Source organism: Centroberyx affinis, unplaced genomic scaffold, assembly GCF_046629955.1.
Source record: "Centroberyx affinis isolate AG114_WGS23_722 - 3 ecotype Tasmania unplaced genomic scaffold, CSIRO-AGI_Caff_v1 ptg001273l_1, whole genome shotgun sequence".
NCBI lineage: Eukaryota > Metazoa > Chordata > Actinopteri > Beryciformes > Berycidae > Centroberyx > Centroberyx affinis.
Genome location: NW_027279782.1, coordinates 423,438 through 441,630, shown reverse-complemented (window position 1 = coordinate 441,630; position 18,193 = coordinate 423,438). Strand labels below are relative to the sequence as shown.

At 41.3% G+C, this 18,193-nt stretch overlaps 3 protein-coding genes across 4 annotated transcripts; 2 read left to right on the top strand and 1 right to left on the bottom strand.

The window, feature by feature from the left end:
* Positions 1-1,496: 1,496 nt before the first annotated feature.
* On the top strand, positions 1,497-9,212 carry ccpg1 (cell cycle progression 1). Its single transcript, XM_071525215.1, has 10 exons — positions 1,497-1,586; positions 3,761-3,848; positions 4,227-4,341; positions 4,559-4,644; positions 4,755-4,944; positions 6,005-6,334; positions 6,635-6,750; positions 7,207-7,323; positions 7,609-8,921; positions 9,016-9,212. Exons 2-10 carry the CDS (start codon positions 3,789-3,791, stop codon positions 9,200-9,202), a joined length of 2,514 nt encoding a protein of 837 aa, XP_071381316.1. The 5' UTR covers positions 1,497-1,586; positions 3,761-3,788; the 3' UTR covers positions 9,203-9,212.
* Positions 9,213-10,103: 891 nt separating this feature from the next.
* pigb (phosphatidylinositol glycan anchor biosynthesis, class B) lies at positions 10,104-14,522 on the bottom strand. Of its 2 annotated transcripts, none has more exons than XM_071525216.1 (12): positions 14,046-14,522; positions 13,748-13,877; positions 13,223-13,340; positions 13,003-13,107; positions 12,427-12,557; positions 12,176-12,316; positions 12,049-12,100; positions 11,572-11,783; positions 11,409-11,473; positions 11,075-11,294; positions 10,340-10,517; positions 10,104-10,241 (listed from the first exon to the last, which is right to left on the bottom strand). In XM_071525216.1, the coding sequence occupies exons 1-12, from the start codon at positions 14,155-14,157 to the stop codon at positions 10,128-10,130; spliced, it is 1,578 nt and encodes a 525-aa protein (XP_071381317.1). In that variant the 5' UTR covers positions 14,158-14,522; the 3' UTR covers positions 10,104-10,127. The 2 variants fall into 2 exon arrangements, with proteins under 2 accessions (XP_071381317.1, XP_071381318.1); XM_071525217.1 differs by having other exon boundaries at positions 14,049-14,522.
* Positions 14,523-15,444: 922 nt separating this feature from the next.
* On the top strand, positions 15,445-16,916 carry LOC139648953 (protein PIGBOS1). Its single transcript, XM_071525228.1, has 2 exons — positions 15,445-15,578; positions 16,401-16,916. Exon 2 carries the CDS (start codon positions 16,467-16,469, stop codon positions 16,734-16,736), a length of 270 nt encoding a protein of 89 aa, XP_071381329.1. The 5' UTR covers positions 15,445-15,578; positions 16,401-16,466; the 3' UTR covers positions 16,737-16,916.
* The last annotated feature ends 1,277 nt before the right edge of the window (positions 16,917-18,193 follow it).

Genomic DNA, 18,193 nt, shown 5'->3' with positions numbered 1-18,193 from the left:
TTCCCGCAGCGACCCGGGTTTGGGTCCGGCCCGCGGCCGCTTGCTGTGTGTCCTCCCCGCTCTCTCTCCCATGCCTTCCTGTCTCTCTCTCACTATCTCTGTCAAATAATGCCTAAAATAAAATAAAAAAAAAGTTAAACATGGCATGAATTATCCAAAACAAGGGGACAGCTTAAAACCAGTCAGAGAGCGCAAGGTCTGTCTTGTGCACATGCCATATCATCTTGTGCCTCAGTGTCATGGCGTTGAAGTATATGTTTTTCTCAACCACAGCCGTTCCTGGGCTCCATAATAATAATGTGATGTGAGGGAGCAACACCAAAATTAGATATTTTGTTTCTTTCCTATAATTTGCGTCATATAGATTGTCATATATAGACACATTGTCAAGCTCCCTCTGTGCCTTTTCAATATTTCCAATAAATTGAATCTATTGGCAAGTCACCCAACACACACACACACACACACACACACACACACACTACATTACACATTGAGTGGGAAACCCATAATTCCTAGTAGCGCCCCTGTGTGTTTCCCTGGCGCCCAATGAAGACAGAAAAGGCAATATGGCGTAGCCTTGACAACACTGACCTCTGCTGATATAATATGTTAACAACACAGATCATATTATCGATCCTATACAGATTACTGACTGACTGCCTACTGGACTGCTGAGAATACTGTCCTTCGGAATGAAGCACACATAGGCCTACATATAACTGAAGGAAAACATGCGTGCTTATTTAAGTATTGTTAGTGTCTTCCAGTGTTATACTTTCGCTTCAGAATTAAACGAGGATCAAATTGGTCTATTTAACAAAGAATCGGATAGGTTTTTATTTGAAACTTTTAATGACAAACAATAGTTATAGTGACTTTAAAGAGATGACAGTGACGTTTTTACTACAGGCTACAGGTGACTCGTGCCTTATTTTCTTCGGTCGAATGTCATCCATGAGGCCGATGTACACCGAGAGCGCCAGCCTGCCAGGCGGGAGAACTAATATAACCGGTAAAACGTTGCTCTTTGTTTATCAACCGGTTGTTTTCCTGGCAGAAATCCAGACGAAACACGGTGAAATCTTGGCGCCTACAGTTCACAACATAACAAACGAGCACGTGCATTCTGTTAAGTATAACGTTTTCCGGTTGTATGTGTATGTACGTCGTATGTGTAGCGTTTGCCAAACACCTTTGTCATGTCCGTCAAGGCTGCAACCTTGCAGACATATGACAAGTTTGAATTTTCTCGTCTTCATGAAACGTTGCGTTGTCACACTTCCTTGTTTATGTTTTTGTCGGGGACGCTTTTTTTTTTTTTTTTTTTTTTTTTGCTCCACCCTTGCTGAGCCTGTTTGGTCACGTGACTGGCTATCAGCACCACGGGAAACGTCGTTCCAATAGTTTGGGGAACGCGTGCGCGCAGTCGTCGGCTAGTCTACCATAGAACTACATTTCCCATTCATAGCCACAGTTTGTCGGCTTCGCAGTGTTGTTAATGGGTAACTTAGGCTGAGGGCATACTGCAATAATTTTGGAACAGCTTGTAATCAACTGCCTCATCGTTGGGCATCAAGCTTCGTGTAAGTTAACTTCTTTATTTTTAAAATTGACGGTTCATGCTGTCGAGCTGCCGCAAACGTTAACCAACGCCATGCTCTAACGTTAATTAGATATGCACGAACAATACACAGAAAGGTGACGTTATTAGTTAGTTGCGAACCATTAATACCACTATTTATGGTAACTGCTAGGTAACAGACGTTACTGACGCTAGCTTGTAACGGCAGTTGAGCTGCCTAAAGTAAACATATGGTGTTTACAGTCACAGGCCGCACTGTGTGGCATCATCTGCCAGGTTTTGGGGTCTGCGGCTCGCTAGTGGGCGCTGTTTCTGTCTGTCTGCTTGTTTGTTTACACCCAATTAATTGACCCAGACAGGTAATCAGTCCCAAGTGTCTCTGATTTAGAAATAATAAGGTAATAAAAGTGGGCGTTACCCTGTTGAAAAAAACAGGGTAGACCAGTTATGGTGGTTTTGGCTGGTCATGCTGGTCTTTTTGGACACTTCCAGGATGCTACTGGGCTAGTTAGCTGGTCAGGCTGGGCCTGGCCAACCGTTTAAACAGCCCTAACATAAAAGTTAATAAATATGAGTAGAAAAATGGGATAGTGCATTGTGTTTGTAACAAAATGAGATCTTGCATTATGTCGGTGACAGTGCTAGCCAAAAACTCAGTGGCACCTACTGATTACTGTATTGGAGGAGTTGGCCAGTGAAACAAGACTAGACGTGCCTAGTGGTGGCTAAACCATTCTGGGCTGAAATGAAATATAACATATATACCAAAATTGTCTACATTGTTGAGTGATGAGCAAGAAGGTCCAAAGGCTTATCTCCAAACCAATTGTGTGAAATTCTTGTTAACTGACAGCATTTACAGTTTTGATCTTTAGTGTTAATAATATTCATTGCCAACATTATGATTCACATTGTTTCTCTGATTTCAGTTTGTTGTCTTTGGTGCCAGGTGATGTCAGCTTCTACAGAGTACAACAGGTGGTGACGTCACCTGGAACCAAAGACCAGCCAATAGCAGATGGCAATTTCAGTAGCATGCTTTGTACCTATAGATGTCAGGCTTTACACAGATTGGGTTTGGTGTTTAGTTTAACACTAGTCCTTACCCGGGGATGCACGCGCCACAACCCCGCACAGACTTGCCAAAAATGGCATAAACAGCGTAAATTTGGGAAAATGGAAAAAATCAGCTTCGTCAGTCCCTGCCTATGCCAATGCTCAATGCCCATGTGCAGTTTCAGATTGATTGGCCAACCCATTGAGGAGCAAAATGGATGCAGACAGACAGACGGACAGAGTTTTCCTCATTTTATAGTAGGATTTTGTTAATTTTGTTGAACTCATCAAACTTGTCCAACTCAGACCAACCGACCTCTTGGGTTGGTCACCAGCTGTGGCTGCTCCCACCTGCTGGCCCAGCCAAACATTGAAGCAGTAATAAAATGATTATAGTCAAACAGTCCAACAGATTTTATCACCACACTTGCTCTATCATCTTGCCTTTTCTGAAATTGCTACAATGTTAACTTGTGGTCAGAACAAGCTGACAGACATGTAGAAAATAAAGGACAAAGTAACTGTGACATCACTGGTCTGTTTGAAGCCTGGGAAGTGGGATTTCTTTCTATATTATGGATGTTTTTTGTAGCTATGCTTTTTATTTTAGCTTGTGTCCAAGTAGTGTGTATAGTCCACTGATTGCCCCACAGCTCTGAAAATCTTTTGTGCACAACTGGCCTTAATTTCTTCGGTCAAAGAGCAAACTTAAGATTACAGTAATAAGGCCTGGAAGTGGGATTCCAGTGCACCGACATGTTGCAGTTTAGCAGCCAGAATTTGAGCAGCAGAGTAAAAGGGTGGAGGCAGGGTGAAGCCCACAACTGCAGGAAAAGGCAGCCCATATTGCCTTATATGTGACACCTGGTAGTTTGCCACTGCCAAGACACTCCCCCTTCCATACACTGAAATTCGTGCAATTCCTACTCACACAATTATTTAAGGGGAGACATGTAGGTGTAATATGTATTTCGGCTTGTGTCATATCATTGACCTACTTTATGTTTAGGCATATCACTCAACATCTGAACTCATTAGGCATTTCAGTCTTAAAAACAAAATTTCATCATCATAACACATTGTAGTCTACACAGTAACTAACCTTTTTTTTCCCTGTAGATCCTTTTATTGCTGACAACTGACAGCAATGTCAGAGACCTCGAGTGATGCAGAGTCGTCTTGTGGCTGGACTATTATAAGTAATGAGGTATGAATCATGTTTCCTGATCCCACCTATCTTCATTTAATTATTATTTTATGTTTTTAAGGTGGTGGGGAGGGGGCTTGCTTGTGTCCATGTAGCATGTATAGTCCACTGATATGACATTGTGTACATGACACCCTTTCTCATGGTAAAACATCCTGAAAACTGAAAATATAGTTATGAGCACAAAAGCACCATAGAGTCTACTGTAGCACAACATGTTATTGATAAGGATGGAGTATGTCTGTCTTATGTCTGTATGTCTTAGACATAAATCTATCACAGATTATTTATCTAAAAAGGTTGGGCTCATAAATTCGATTTTTCTAATACCTTCATTCTCGCTCAGTTGTAATTTATGTCAGCAATTGTGTTTCCAAGGGTTCAGATATTGAGACCCTGGGACCGGAGGCAGCAGTGGAATATGGGACTGAGCTGCTGGAGAATCCTGCTGTGGAGCCGCAGCTGCAGGACCCACCTGCCTCTCTGCCTGGAGGTAAGGATCATTAGATGCTCAGTTGTCCCCTTATTGGCCATATATACAGGGACATACAAGGGGTAGACAAAATAACAGCAAATGACAAAACTGCAACATGAAAAATGACTACATATTAAGTTTAATGCCAGTTAGCAGTATGTGTCAGCTTTAAAAGAGGTCTGGCCATCTCCTCTCGGTTATGTGAGCAGGTATTGACATTATACTTCCATTTCAGCTGGGTGTGCCGAAGAGAGGGGCGGTGACTCCCATGACGACACTCTGAAAGAACAAACCTTAGACGAGACACTGTCTGCTGCTGAGGTGAGAAGACCATGAAAATAATCTGCAGGGTTTTCACTACATTCTGCTGAAACCCCATGACGCCCTCTTGCCAGTCTCTGTACCAACCATCTTGAACGTATCCTCTCCAGGCTGGAGGTGGCACCGCGGGGAAAGAGCATGTGACACTGTGGTCCTCCAGTGACCATTCAGACATTGTGACTTTAGGGGACATGAAGGACGATGAGCATGCAGCGGTGGAGGAAGAGGCAGCAGCCAATGAGCAGTTCTACCTGGGCACCTCCTCCAGCAGCCAGTACGCCTTCTCTGCTGCCGAGACTGGTAGGACTGCAGCACTACACACTCTGTACTATATAACACAATAACGTCCCTATGTTCTCATTAGACAAGCGGATTTGATTTCCACTTACAGCCAAAATTCCACACAGAGAAATCCATAGTAGTAGCACAGGGACACAAAGCGACGGCAAGAGAGAAACACTGCAACACAAAACATTTCTCCCCCTGCCTGTTTTTCCCTTCCCAAAGCAGGTTTGACGTTGAATCAGTGGACGCTTCCACAGAGTCTGTGGAAGTTAGGCTACCATCTGAAAAGCCAGCTGTCTGGAAGCCGCTCTCTCCCAGGTGGCCTAATTGATATTGGAGTGAATATGATAGTATGCTCATCTTGCTCAGCAATGTGCAGAGCTAACCCCGATAAATTGCTGCCAGGAACAAATGCTGTCTGATGGTGTCTAGTGACTAGTTGTGCCTCTTTTAAAGCATGTTGCAACTGCCAGTGGGGAAAGAAAATCATGTGTGGTTTCACTCACTCTTTCTCTAAATGTGTGTGCATGTGTGGGTCTTTTTTTAGGTCTGTCTGACTAAGATTATAAGTGTTATTAATATCTAAATATCAACTTGAGAATTGATAAATGTTATTCCCATGGTCTAGGGCACAGATTTGTGAACATCAGAAGTTCTCAAAGCCAGAAACCAGAAAACTAAGATAACTTGTGTCATCAGTTATAAAGTCTGGACAGCTTCAGTGTTTGATACTTTTGTGCATGTGCAAATTTTTAGTTGTGAATTTGGTGAAACCATGCAGTTTTTCTTTTTGGAGAATTGAGACAATACGGTTTGGTTTAATTTGAATCTGTTTTGTATTGGCTGCCTTCTGCTTAATGTATTCAAAAGCATTTGAGAAACACAGTAGTGAATCAAAACTTGTTAGGAATATTTATTTGTCCATTCTGATCATAAATTGTGTTACTGAATCAATTTATTGTTATGGTCATATTTCAATGCATGGTTTCCAAGCATGTTGAGTTTGTTTGGACTTCTTCATTAATTCCTTTTCCACATGTAACCACTGCAAATTAAATTGTGTGTTTTGCTGTAGTTTTCCCAGTGCAGCAGCCTGCAGTGTCACACTCCAGCAGCAGTGAGGATGAGGCAGTGGAGAGCACCACACCTGTTGTACGGAGACGGAGGTTGAGGAAGAATACCACCAGCGTTGCGACAGAGCCTGAGGAAGAGGCACTGGAGTCTGGCCCAAGTGAGGAAGAGGAGGAGGAGGAGGAGGAGGTCGGAGAGGAGGTGCAGCAGGAGGAGCAGGGTGAAGTACAGCCCACTGCCCCCCCACTGCAAGGCCACATCGGTGGCATCCTCAACAAATGTATCCTGCTGGCCCTCATCATAGCCATCAGCATGGGCTTTGGTCACTTCTATGGTAAGAGACTTGATGTATAGAACTGGAAGAATCCACTGATGTTATTGCTGATGCAGAAAATGTGCTTATAATAGAAACTAAGTAGAATGGAATGCACTGTATCCTAATTTTCAAAATTGCTGAAGATGAAATACAGAAATAACTAATTGCTCAAACTTGATCAAGTTGGATGGGAAGCATCTGTGAACAGCTATCTTCAAGTCATCCCCAGAGATTTTCAATGGGATTCAAGTCTGGGTTTTGGCTGGGCGACTCAAGACTCTAACATTCTTGTTCTGAAGCCATTCTCTTATTTTACAGGCACAGTCCAGATTCAAGAGAGGCAGAAAACCGTGGAGAAAATCAGAGAGAATGAGCTTGGTGATGTCAGGGATTTGCTTCAACAGCATTTGAAAGAACATATTTTCACAAGCCAGGTCAGTGACATGAAGTTTAACTGCTAAGCCAACAACTCATAAATCATAATAAACTCATTCGCAGCTGAATGTAACAATACTCAGTCAGTCCATTTTGCACCATGCTTGTCTGTCTTGCATAAAATGCAACTTATTTATATCTGTATTTCATTCATATTATATAATCAAGCTAAACAAGCTAAACTATTATGACAATTAACTAAATTAAGCATATAATTGAAAACAGTGTGCTCCAGTATTTCCTTTGGGTTAGTCGACATGAAGTGGCCCAGAGGCTCTTATTTACATGACTGTCCTATTTTGGAAAGCACCTGTTTTCCCTGTTTGGAAATGCTGAAGCTCGTGAAATCCCCTTTATTATATGAACACTGAAGTTTAAGACTCCGCTTTAAGCGAGTGGAGCTTCTCACCGGAGTGCTTGTGCTCACATTGGTGATGGTGTTTTCACACATTTAGGGAGTGATTGAGAGGGCAGACCTAGATGAGCGCGACATAATGGAGTCACTTCCAGGAATAATGGAGAGGGTTACAAACGAGAACCAGGAGCTCAAATTCAAGCAGGTGCAGATTCAGGTAACCTGCAAGTCCATGTTGCACTTTGAAGAAATAAAGCAAATACAGAATAAATATAAATGTTATAACAAATTATGTTTTGGGAGGAGGATACTATGAGTTTCAAATCATTGCTGCAACAAAATACAATTTGCTGCTGCATTTTGTTTTATTGTTCACCTCCTTAGAGGCAGAATGATTTTTTTCATTCAGTGAACACTTTGACCACCCAAAAATTCATCACCAGTTTAACCACAACTTTTATGAGCCATAATTCGTTCCTGTCCCCCACCTTTTCCCAATAAGGCCCAGAGGGACAACCTGGAACTGCAGCTGAAACAGACGACTGAGGAGAGGACTAACATGGCATCTTGGCAGCAGAAGTTGACAGCTGAGAACCAGCTGTTGAAGAACTCCCTGGAACGTGAAGAAAAGTCCCTGTCCACCTTGCAGGAGGAACTGAGAAACCTGCGCTCCAAGATCAGAGACCTCGAGGACAGAGGAGCTGGCACAGACTCCTTACTGTCGGAAAACCAGAGGCTGAAAGACCAGCTGGAGGAGGAGAAGCAGCTGATCCGGAGCTTCCGAGGCCAGAGAGAAAGCTTGATGGCCGAAATCCAGACACTGAGGAAGGAGCTTCACAAGGAGAGGATGGATACAGACCAGCTGAGGAAAGAGTTGATTCAGCTGAGCAGTCACAGCACTGCGGCCGGAGAGGAAGCCAACGCAGAGACAGAAGAGCTACAGTCCCGTCTGATGGAGCTGGAAAAGAAACTCAGCTTTGAGCAGCAACGCTCTGACCTGTGGGAGAGGCTGTACGTGGAAACCAAAGAAGAGAGGGCCAAAGGAGACACTCAGTCCAAAGTTAAAAAAACAAAAGATGGCATGGCAGGGAAGGTGAAAGAGACATTTGATGCGGTGAAGAACTCTACCAAGGAGTTTGTTCACCACCACAAGGAGCAGATCAAGAAAGCCAAGGAGGCTGTGAAGGAGAACCTGAGGAAATTCTCTGATTCTGTCAAATCAACCTTCCGCCACTTCAAGGACTCAGCCTCAACTTTCATTAACAAGGCCAGAGGGTCTTACAGCAGGAAATTTGGCGAAAAGGATGCAAAGGAGTCATGGCAGCACAGGTCCCACAAGCCGCACCACAGACACCCACACAAACCCACAGACGACTCTTTCCATAGCAACCACAACACTCGAAAATCAGGGAGTAAAGTTCAGGAAGATCAGGACACAAACGCCCACAAAACCGCTCCCAAGGGTTGTTCTGGGGTTTTCGACTGTGCCTACCAAGAATCCATGAGCCTCTTCAACATAGCCATGGAGCCGATAAGAGCGGACGAGTTCAACCAGCTCCTTCAAAGCTACCTCCAGCAAGAGGTCGACCACTTCCGCCACTGGAAAGAGCTGGAGAAATTCATCAACAACTTCTTCCGTAACGGTGTGTTTATCCACGACCAGATGCTGTTCACAGACTTTGTCAGCGACGTGGAAGACTACCTGGAGGACATGCATGAGTATCGCGGCCTTGATGATGACGTGTTCGAAGACCTTGACGAGTACGTGTACAGGCACTTCTTTGGAGATACTTACTCAAAAAACTATGGTCCAAGGTAAGCCTCCTCTCCTTTTTTTGCATATTTTATATGACTGCAAAACACATCACTCTGATACTTGGCCATTTACTTTTTATCTGCAACCCCACAGCAGGCCTTTTGACAGACCAGATGCTAAAGAGGAGCCCCGGGTGAAGCAACAACAGCGTAAGCAGCAGAAGGCCCGACCCCGACCACAGAGAGAGAGGAAGTGGAGCAGATCAGGAAGGAACGCAGACAGACACATGGCTGACGTCAAAATAGAGCTGGGCCCTATGCCGTTTGATCCAAAATATTGAAAAATATCTACATAGGCTTAACCTGATCATAGTTGCAAATTCTATTTTTGGTTTTATTTAGATTGAAAGTCCTTTTTTTTGTAATTTTGCACAAAGTTAACTTTTTAATGCTACTGAATGTCCTCAAGCTTTTTGTGTTTAGTGAAGTAATCCTAACTAGGTTAGAGTGTACAATGTGGCATATTTTATGTCATGTGCAAATAATGCTACTTGCATTTAAATTATTGTGGTAAGAATGGAACTAGAGCATTACGTGGGAATACAGGGCAGGTGGCAGCCAACTTAAGTGTGCACTTATATATCAGGACAGCAGTTAGATCAGCAGTTTTGGATTATTTTATTTTGAAAGATTTTACAAGCTGTGTAATATTTACAAACTTATCTATGAGTGCATTGAAGAAATGTGGACATGAATCAGTCTTAGTTATGTTATTTTTGTGGCCAAATCACTATGGACCTGCTGAAGATTTAATGTTGAAACACCATGGATCTTACCCTCAACCACACGACTGTCGTTAAAAACGACAACTGTCATTAAAAATGAATTAACTGAATGTTAATTGGAAACATAACTGTTGTGGACTGTTAAACCTAGACAAAAATGCAATGCAATGATGTTGGTCATATTTTGGATGTTTCTGTTTTCAGCCCCATAATTGTCTTATTTGCTGCTACAAGGACAGCTTTGTTTGACATGGTTGCAGTTTGCTTTCAAAGTTAAATGCTGTTTTCTAACATTCCACATATAACTCGTTTTTACTGGAGCTGGCAATTTAATTTGACATTTAGATGTGTTGGAAAAAAAATGTTTTCCCAATAAAAAGTAAGTTCACCATGACTAAATTTGATCCTGATCAGCTGAAAAGATTTATTTCAGAAGCAAATATCATGAAACATTCTCAATAAGGAAAATAAATTGTCATTGTCAATGCCTTTCATAAATAAAGATGCTTCCTCCAACTCTTCCCTCAGGGAAATGAGTGTGAAATATCTCTGCTGTCCTCACAAATTTATTCCCTTCCAAAAACGCAGAGATTTCCTGGAATGGTAAAAAAAAAAAAAGGTAAAATAAGCACAATTATAAGACATTTCCACAAATTATATAACTGCAGAATTACCACCTATAAAACATCTTACCTTTTCCAAAACATCAAACAAAACCAGGTGAGTCGGCAGAGAGGACTTGTATGGAAATGAAATCCTCAGCCAATTTAGAGGTTCGTCGAAGAATCTCGCAGCTTCTTCGACATAACCCTCTTCTCCGAGATCTGGAGGACACTCGAGGAACCGCATCCTTATTGGGCAGTGGATGTGGCTGCAAGGAGAACGGACTGTCAGGTGCTGCATTTGACTGGCAGGTGTATCCTGATCAAATTATGAGTTGACAGCATTCAAGTGGGTTCTTTAGGTTGGAAAAGTCGGGTCAAGTAAGATCCAAGGTACCAAATTCAACTATAAGTGTGGCATAAGATAATAATCATTACAATTAAGGAATTTATTTTCCAAATCTGTATTTTGAAAATGCAAAGTAAATATATTTTCAATACATTTTTGCCACAAGTATTTTGTCGTTTTTTTGATACAATTTTGTGAAGGAATATTTAAACTCAACAGGAATTATTTTGTTATTTCTCTGGATTTGTGCATTTAATTGAGCTCAGTTCGAAGCAGGTACGGCTGCATATGAAGGACGCTGGAGAATTTGAAGTGGACAGCAGTGGCACTGAATTATAAGCATGAGAAATATCAGAAACACTTCAATTTTAAATAACACAACTCTCCCTTGGAGTTAAAAAAATATCGAATCCCCATTCAAGTTCTACTGTGCAGCTCATAACTTGCAAACTGTCCCACTGGTGTGGAGCAGTGTACCTGTAGAAGGGAGTGGAGTGGCAGGGCATGAGGAAGAGGACGTCTGGCTGGGGACGGCCTGGGACACTGCTGATGTCACACAGCGTCTGCAGACGGCTCATGACATCCAGAGTGCCTCGCTGGTGTATCAGGCCGGTATACAGCGCTGGAAACAAGTTGGTCACCAGCAAGCCGTAGGCAGCAGCTCGCCTCCATGTTTTCAAATTTGCCAAAGATATACCTGTAGTAGCCATTGAGCACAAAAAAAACAAACATACGATCAATATAAATGTCTTGTCTGGCTGTTCATGACCATGAAAAAAAATAAACTTTTAATTTGAAATCGGGCACTTACCACAAAACACCATGCAAAACGGCAGCACAGGATAGATGAATCTGAACTCCTTGTGAGCAAGCAAACTGGATAAAAGAATTCAATATGTCAGTTTGTCTTTATAAAGTGTCTAGTAAGCACAAAACACGACATGTAACCAGGGGTGAAAACACAAATACCTTACCTGTAAACCATTATTGTCCAGACTAGCGCTACCAGCAGTATTCTGTATCTTTTTGAAGCTAAGGTGCATCCATGAAGGAAGAAGGGAAGATGAGGACCGATCACAACTGCAAACCCCTGAGTGAAGTACCAGTGCCAGGGATGGGAGCCGTAGAACTCGGCCACACCATGCAGGACATTAAACTTCAGGAAGTTGAACTGCACCAGAGTCCACTGTCGAAAAGAGGACAACTGTTAGATATGCACTTGACTTCAGAAGAGGCAATTCAATTATTGCAATTCACAAATTACTCAGACTCAATTCATAGTATTCTGTTACATCACCACACAGCCCTCTTGGTAGGAAAATAACAGCTGATTGTAATAAATTAAAAGGTGATCATAATCAAATGACAGCCAATGAGCTGTGTATATGGTAAAACGCCATATTGGTAGGAAAAGCATGTAACATCATGGGAATACAATAAATAGTTCCTACCTTGTCATAGAACAGGCAGTCAATTAATGTTGAGATCATAACGGTCAAAGCCCTGCAAATGAGACAGAGGATTATGGAATACAGATAAAAGGAGAAACTGCAGATGAAGCAGAGTGAAAGTACGAACCCGATGGGAACACAGCGGCGAGTAATGAGTCTGAGCTTGTTGTCTTCCTGCCAGAAATGGTAGATCAGCAGAGGAAGCCAAACAATCAGGGCTGTCGGGCGAATGATGACCGCCAAGGCGACCAGGCTCAAATATTTTTTACTGCAAAAAACCCCCCCAAAAAAAACATAAACAATGGTTTTGTATACAATCTATTTTGGAGATGAATGTGATTCAAAATGAGAAAGGTTAAACGTTCAGTGGGCTCCGACCTGCTGTGTGTTTTGGAGCCTGGCAGGGGAAAGTAAAACAGAGCCAGAGTGGTGAGCGTCGTCTCCATGGTGTTGGTCATGGTCCGGGTGCAGCAGAACCACGAGAACCAGGAGCAGAGGTGGCAGAAGAACTGGAGACGGAAACAAGATGAAACAGAGGGTTAAGACTCCATGAAACAATACAAAACACTTCAGTTCTTACGCTCAAGCCATAAAATATAAAGCAAAAGGGGGCTTAACAAAAAAGATAAACAAAAAATATTCAGAATTAACTTCTGCATGGATGAAAGTATGATACACCAATATGTTTTCTTTGTCGCTCATTATGTTTTGCATGCTTTACACCTTCCTTTTATGTATTTTCCATTTAGGAATACATTCTCTTCATTTTCCTCTTCACTTGATGCTTTATATTTTGGTTGTGAGTGCAAGGACTTTAGCTTTTTGATAAAAAAACAAAGTAAGACGATGCCTGTGTATCTTGCAAATGCAGAAGCCCTGCATGGAATCAAAACAGACAAAAAGGGCAGTTTGGTGAATGAGATGAATTGGAACATAAACAGAATAAATCTTTACCGTCCACTTTGCAACATCAGGATTTTCCAGTGTTTGGATGAGCAGGTAAAACTTCACATCTGCAAACGCAGCCAGCAGAGCTTGAATTATTCGTGGAAGCCAAATCTGCAGAACCGGACAGACCAGGTTTAGTGAAACAACATGACCACAAGAAATTAATCTGGTCAAAAATATGCTGATAATAAAAGGTTGTCTTAAGTAGTGAAAGATATGGACTTACCAAGAGATAAACTGAGTCATAGTTTATAAAGTGTAATATCTTGTATATGAATGCAAAGAGGAGCGGGTAGGAGAATCCTCTTATTCCTTCCTTCCATTCCCAGGTCAGATACCCATAAGTGAAACTGTCAAGGTTGTAACAGCATAATAGTAACAATTATTTGAACATATAATAATAATATTAATGACAATAGTGCTGAAACGATTAGTTGATTAATCAGTTAATCAGTCAACAGAAAATGTTATCAATTTTGATAATAAATGAATCGTTTTAGTCATTTATCAAATAAAAATACCAAACATTTGCTTGTTACAGCTACACAAATGCTATGATGTGCTTGTTTTTCTCCATTTGATACCATTACAACATGAATACTTTGGATCAATGGCTACTGGTCGGACTAAGTAAGCATGATGATGAAGCAAATGATTAATTGATTAATTTGATTAAGTTGCATCCCTAATAACCAGTAATAGCAGCACAGTCACAGAGACTATAATCACATTACTTTTCCCCAAAGGATATTTGAAAACCATATGATGGGAAACCTCCAGGGACTGCCAGTACTCATCAGGGACGAAGCTGGTCTGGACCAGGAAGCAGTTCACAAGGCGGAAAGCCACACAAAACAGAGCAACGTTGCCTCCCAAGACACCTGAGGAGTCAATAACATCATTTCAGTTTAGTTTTAAAAAGGTTTTAAGTTATCATCAGTTACCAGATAAAGACACACTGGTTTATGGAGACAATACTTGTTTGTTACCATTATCTTAATCGTTAGCATTACTTGCAGAAAATAAAATGTAACAAATAAGGGGCCCACCACTATTTAGAGGACTTGCATCTTCCTTGTTGTATAGTTGGGATTTTCGTTTCCTCAGTTTCACATCTTCAACTTTATTCCCAAACTTTAACCGCGCGCGAATCGTTTCCATCACGAAGTGTTTTCCTACGGCCACAGTCTTCTGTCTGCGCAGTCCTCCTGCAGCATACTGCAACCTGTCGCTGCTGTAGCCGGCGAGATGTAAATCAGGTTTGTTCAGTCAGATTTGTCATTGAAGCTCCCAAGCAAACAGTTGGGCTGACAGTTCTCATGTCAGGGAAATCAGACAAAGTGAATTAAACTGAAGAAACGGGTGCGTAAGCACTAGCTGTTAGCCGGATGTTCAAACGAGCTCACGTCATGGCCTGAGGAGGAACAACAAGAAGTGTCTCTTCATTTATTAACGTGTTGTTGTTATCATGTCCCCCTAAGGCAATATTATCCGCAATAAACGGCGTGAACCACCGAGCGTGTCCAGTCCGCTTCCGGGTTCACGTACACTTCCGGTAGAACGTTGATCCTGATTTCACAATAAAAGTCCTGAAGCTTGAACGAAGCGATGATCATCAAAGCGGACGTATTTACTGAATAAAACACATTATTTAAATACATTTGTTATTATCACAAAAAGCTTCTGGTTGAATATATAGCGTGATTGAACATACTAATATAAACATAGTGTGCGTGGGGGTGAAATTGAATATTGAAATATGTCAAAGAATTAATAACATATTTATCTTAGCTGAGATATTTATATTTATCTTAGCTTGTTCAGATTCAGCTGCAGTCACAGTTTGACCTTCCATTATTAAATCATCGAAATTTTGATGATAATGCTAAGATGACACAGAATGGGAACTGCTCTATTCAGCTTTGTTGGATACCTGCCACATAGTGTATGGCAAAGAGAAAGCAGACACCAAAGAGAACCCTTAAATTAAATGATAACAACATACTGAAAGTACCATTTGGAAGGGTTGAGGTGAAATTGTTGATAAGAGCAGCAGTCATTAACTCCTGGCAAAAGAAATGGGATACAGATAATAAAGGAAGGAAATAGCCTACTACAGAAATCTATAAAGGTGAAAGGGAAAAGCAGGAGAGAAGTCATTTCTCTAATGTCAACATGTAATTCAGATAAATGTGATAATTGTGATGTTCCAGAAGATATAGAGGATATACTTTGGAAATGTACATTGGACATTGGATGGGAATTAAATCTGAAAGAGTTTATAGGAATGGGAAAGTGTGGGGTGCAGCAGGGCTCTTTTTGATTTTCTATGGGATACAGGAATAAGAAATAGTGAATAGTTCAATTAAGTCATGACACTACACACACCAGTACAGTAGGTGGCGCCATGCACCTTTTACGTTGCGGTCTGCCAGTAATTTACAGAAGAAGAAGAAGAGCGCCTATCGTGATGTCCTGGTACAACAACAACCGCTTTAGCAGTAGCAAAGTTTCAAGCACTGTGTGCTTCTGTCTTAACGTGTTTGGTGTCTTCAAACACTTCGGATAAAAAGATTACTTCGGTGAGTTGGCTCGTAACACATTGCTGCTGTAGGGAATGTCAATCTCCGCTAAATCACTGAAATCAAAATGTCTCTTGCGATACAGTTAGCTAGCGCGTTAGGTCACTGTCAAGCTAGCAGAGGGCACTCACTCTGACATCCGATCTGATCTTTCAAAATAATAGTCCTCATAAATTAGATTACAAACTTTTTAGAGAAATTGGTAAATCTGATTCAATGGAAGGTCAGTTTTATGTTGCAAAATATTTTTAAATGTTGAACATACAATCATGCCACGTTGCCGATAAAATACTTGTATCAATATATTTCTTTTTTTTTACCATCAGAAAGATTGCATAATTGTCCATACTGCAAAATACTTAGTTGTGAAGAGTGACTATTTATACTTGTTGACGTCAAATGATTTCTCCCTTTAGATAATACTGCTTTCAAACACAATGTGTGCTCCCACAATTATATAATTTGCCTTGTTTAAAATGCAGCTTACAATTAAATAAAGGCCCTGCATTCAGCTTATGTAGGATATATGCATAGAAACACCTAACAATATATAAATGTCAAACACTTATTAAGTTGAAGGGCCACCCTTTGACCAGCTTCATTCCTTTTTGGATTGCTGTCATACAGGTCCTGAACTGTGTTAGTTTGTTAGTTAGTGGGATATTGTGCTATTCTTCACGAAGAGAAGCCTCTTGTTCTCTGAAGGATGAAGGAGGAGGAAAACTTCTTCACACTCTGTGATCTAGTACTTCAATGATGTTTTTTTAGCATGATCCTTTCAAGTGTCCTTAATGCCTTAACACCACTGTTCTGTTCTTCCAGGATCATCTTGTGACTCAGTGAAAGGATAAATTGATTGGGGTTCCCGGTTCCATATCGAGGGAAAGCATGTTTCGACAGAGGATACCCTTCACACAGATGGCCGTTGCCACGGCGCTGGGAGTTGCTGGTGGTGTTTATATTTACAGACCTTATTTTGAGCCTCTGCAGAAGAGCCCAGGACAGCAAAATCAGGATGTGCCAAAGAATCAGAGTCAATTAGAGGAAAATCATTTGTCACTCCCAGAGAATCCTGAACAGGCAGAAGCCAGAGGAGCTGCGTCAGAGGCTGGTGGACTGTCAGAACCACAGGCCACACCAGATAAAAGGCCAGCATAGATGAATCCAGGCCTCTTTTGGAGAAATTGTTATTGTGCAACATAAAGTATTTAATAATTTGCCTTATTTCACTTAATTATCTTCTCAATGTCAAAGTTTCAAGTCTCATTGTACTTGTCTACTATGTTTTTGATGGATGTCCAACACTTGTATAATGAAACAATGAAAATTGCACTGAATTCTTCTTTTTGTTGTTCTTTCACACTTCTTTTCCTCTACAGACATGAAGAATAGACTGGCAACATTTTCCCCTGAAATCACCCCCCCAAAAAGAAACTGTAAACCCATTAAGATATATTGCATATTGGCTTTGTTGGCAAAAAAAAAAAGCCCAATTAGGACGTTTTGAATCTAAATATTGCAGCAAACAGGTCAGCAACATGAGATATGTAATCTTAGTGTTTTCAAACTGGCTTTCTAAGGATTAAAATCTTTTGTAACACTGATAAAGCAGCTAATGTATGAGTATAAATTCCCATACTTAGATTTCCTAGTTTCTAGCCTGGTCCAACAAGAGTTTAGATATTTAATGGTACTCAAACATTAAATATTCCTGTTACTTTTAAGGCGACTTCACACTGTTAAATGAAGCCCCAAATGTTCTCTCAGCTGTGAGTTCACTGAATTATTAATCTATGAAGGCTAACCAAGTTGGTTTCAGCCTGACCAAAAAAGATTTTTCTATCTCAGATTCAAGTGGGGAAATGGCCTGGTGAGTGTGGCCCGAACGGACTGTTTTCAAGAAAAAATAAATGTTTTCAGGCAAGGCGGTAAAACAGACTGTGCCAAAAATAATACATCCCTCCTTTCCTTCATTACCTCCTCATTTCCTCAGTGGCCCAAAACAGTGTTCACCTCAGCATGATGCCTGGTGTCCCACTAGTGGAGGAGCTGATAGACGCTATAACATTTCCCAAAGTCTCCTCCAGGTGGCAGGTTGTCCTCTCCAGGAAAGAACCTGCATAATGATACAGATATGTGTCCATCATCCCCAATCAAACGCCATGCCTCTCAGATGTGAGATGACTGGACCATTAATAAGGCAAAAACACAACTTTTAGAATTATGATTATTGGTTTAGACATAGATTCAATTACTTAAAAGCTAACGACAACTTTGACCTTAATACATATTGACTTAAAAAGTTATTTTTAGAGGACTCTCATCTATTGGCACAAGCATCTCACCTGACCTCTCATCTATGATGCTGAAGTGTGGACACTGTCCCACCTTGAGTGTAACTGTGCAGTCAGCTCACACTGAGAATGATTTATTAAATGACATGGTCTCTTGTTGTGGCCCTGTAGCTCAGTGGTTCTCAAAATGTGGCCCAGGGGCCCCCAGGGGTCCTTGAGGAGGGTTCTGGGGGTCCCCAGTAAATTAAGGAACAGTTTCATTACACTGTAAGTCAATTCACTGGAAATAAGAACATATAAGAATGATTTAATCTCAGGTTT

What these genes read in the sequence shown, in the direction of transcription:
- pigb (XM_071525216.1), bottom strand. Translation starts at nt 14,157, where the DNA reads ATGGAAACGATTCGCGCGCGGTTAAAGTTTGGGAATAAAGTTGAAGAT. An exon ending in TGCAAGTCCTCTAAATAGTG is followed by an intron (nt 13,878 to 14,045) that starts GTGGGCCCCTTA and finishes TTGACTCCTCAG; the next exon opens with GTGTCTTGGGAGGCAACGTT. An exon ending in CGCCGCTGTGTTCCCATCGG is followed by an intron (nt 12,101 to 12,175) that starts GTTCGTACTTTC and finishes TCTCATTTGCAG; the next exon opens with GGCTTTGACCGTTATGATCT.
- LOC139648953 (XM_071525228.1), top strand. Translation starts at nt 16,467, where the DNA reads ATGTTTCGACAGAGGATACCCTTCACACAGATGGCCGTTGCCACGGCG.
- ccpg1 (XM_071525215.1), top strand. Translation starts at nt 3,789, where the DNA reads ATGTCAGAGACCTCGAGTGATGCAGAGTCGTCTTGTGGCTGGACTATT. An exon ending in ACCTGCCTCTCTGCCTGGAG is followed by an intron (nt 4,342 to 4,558) that starts GTAAGGATCATT and finishes CTTCCATTTCAG; the next exon opens with CTGGGTGTGCCGAAGAGAGG. An exon ending in TCAAGCAGGTGCAGATTCAG is followed by an intron (nt 7,324 to 7,608) that starts GTAACCTGCAAG and finishes TTTCCCAATAAG; the next exon opens with GCCCAGAGGGACAACCTGGA.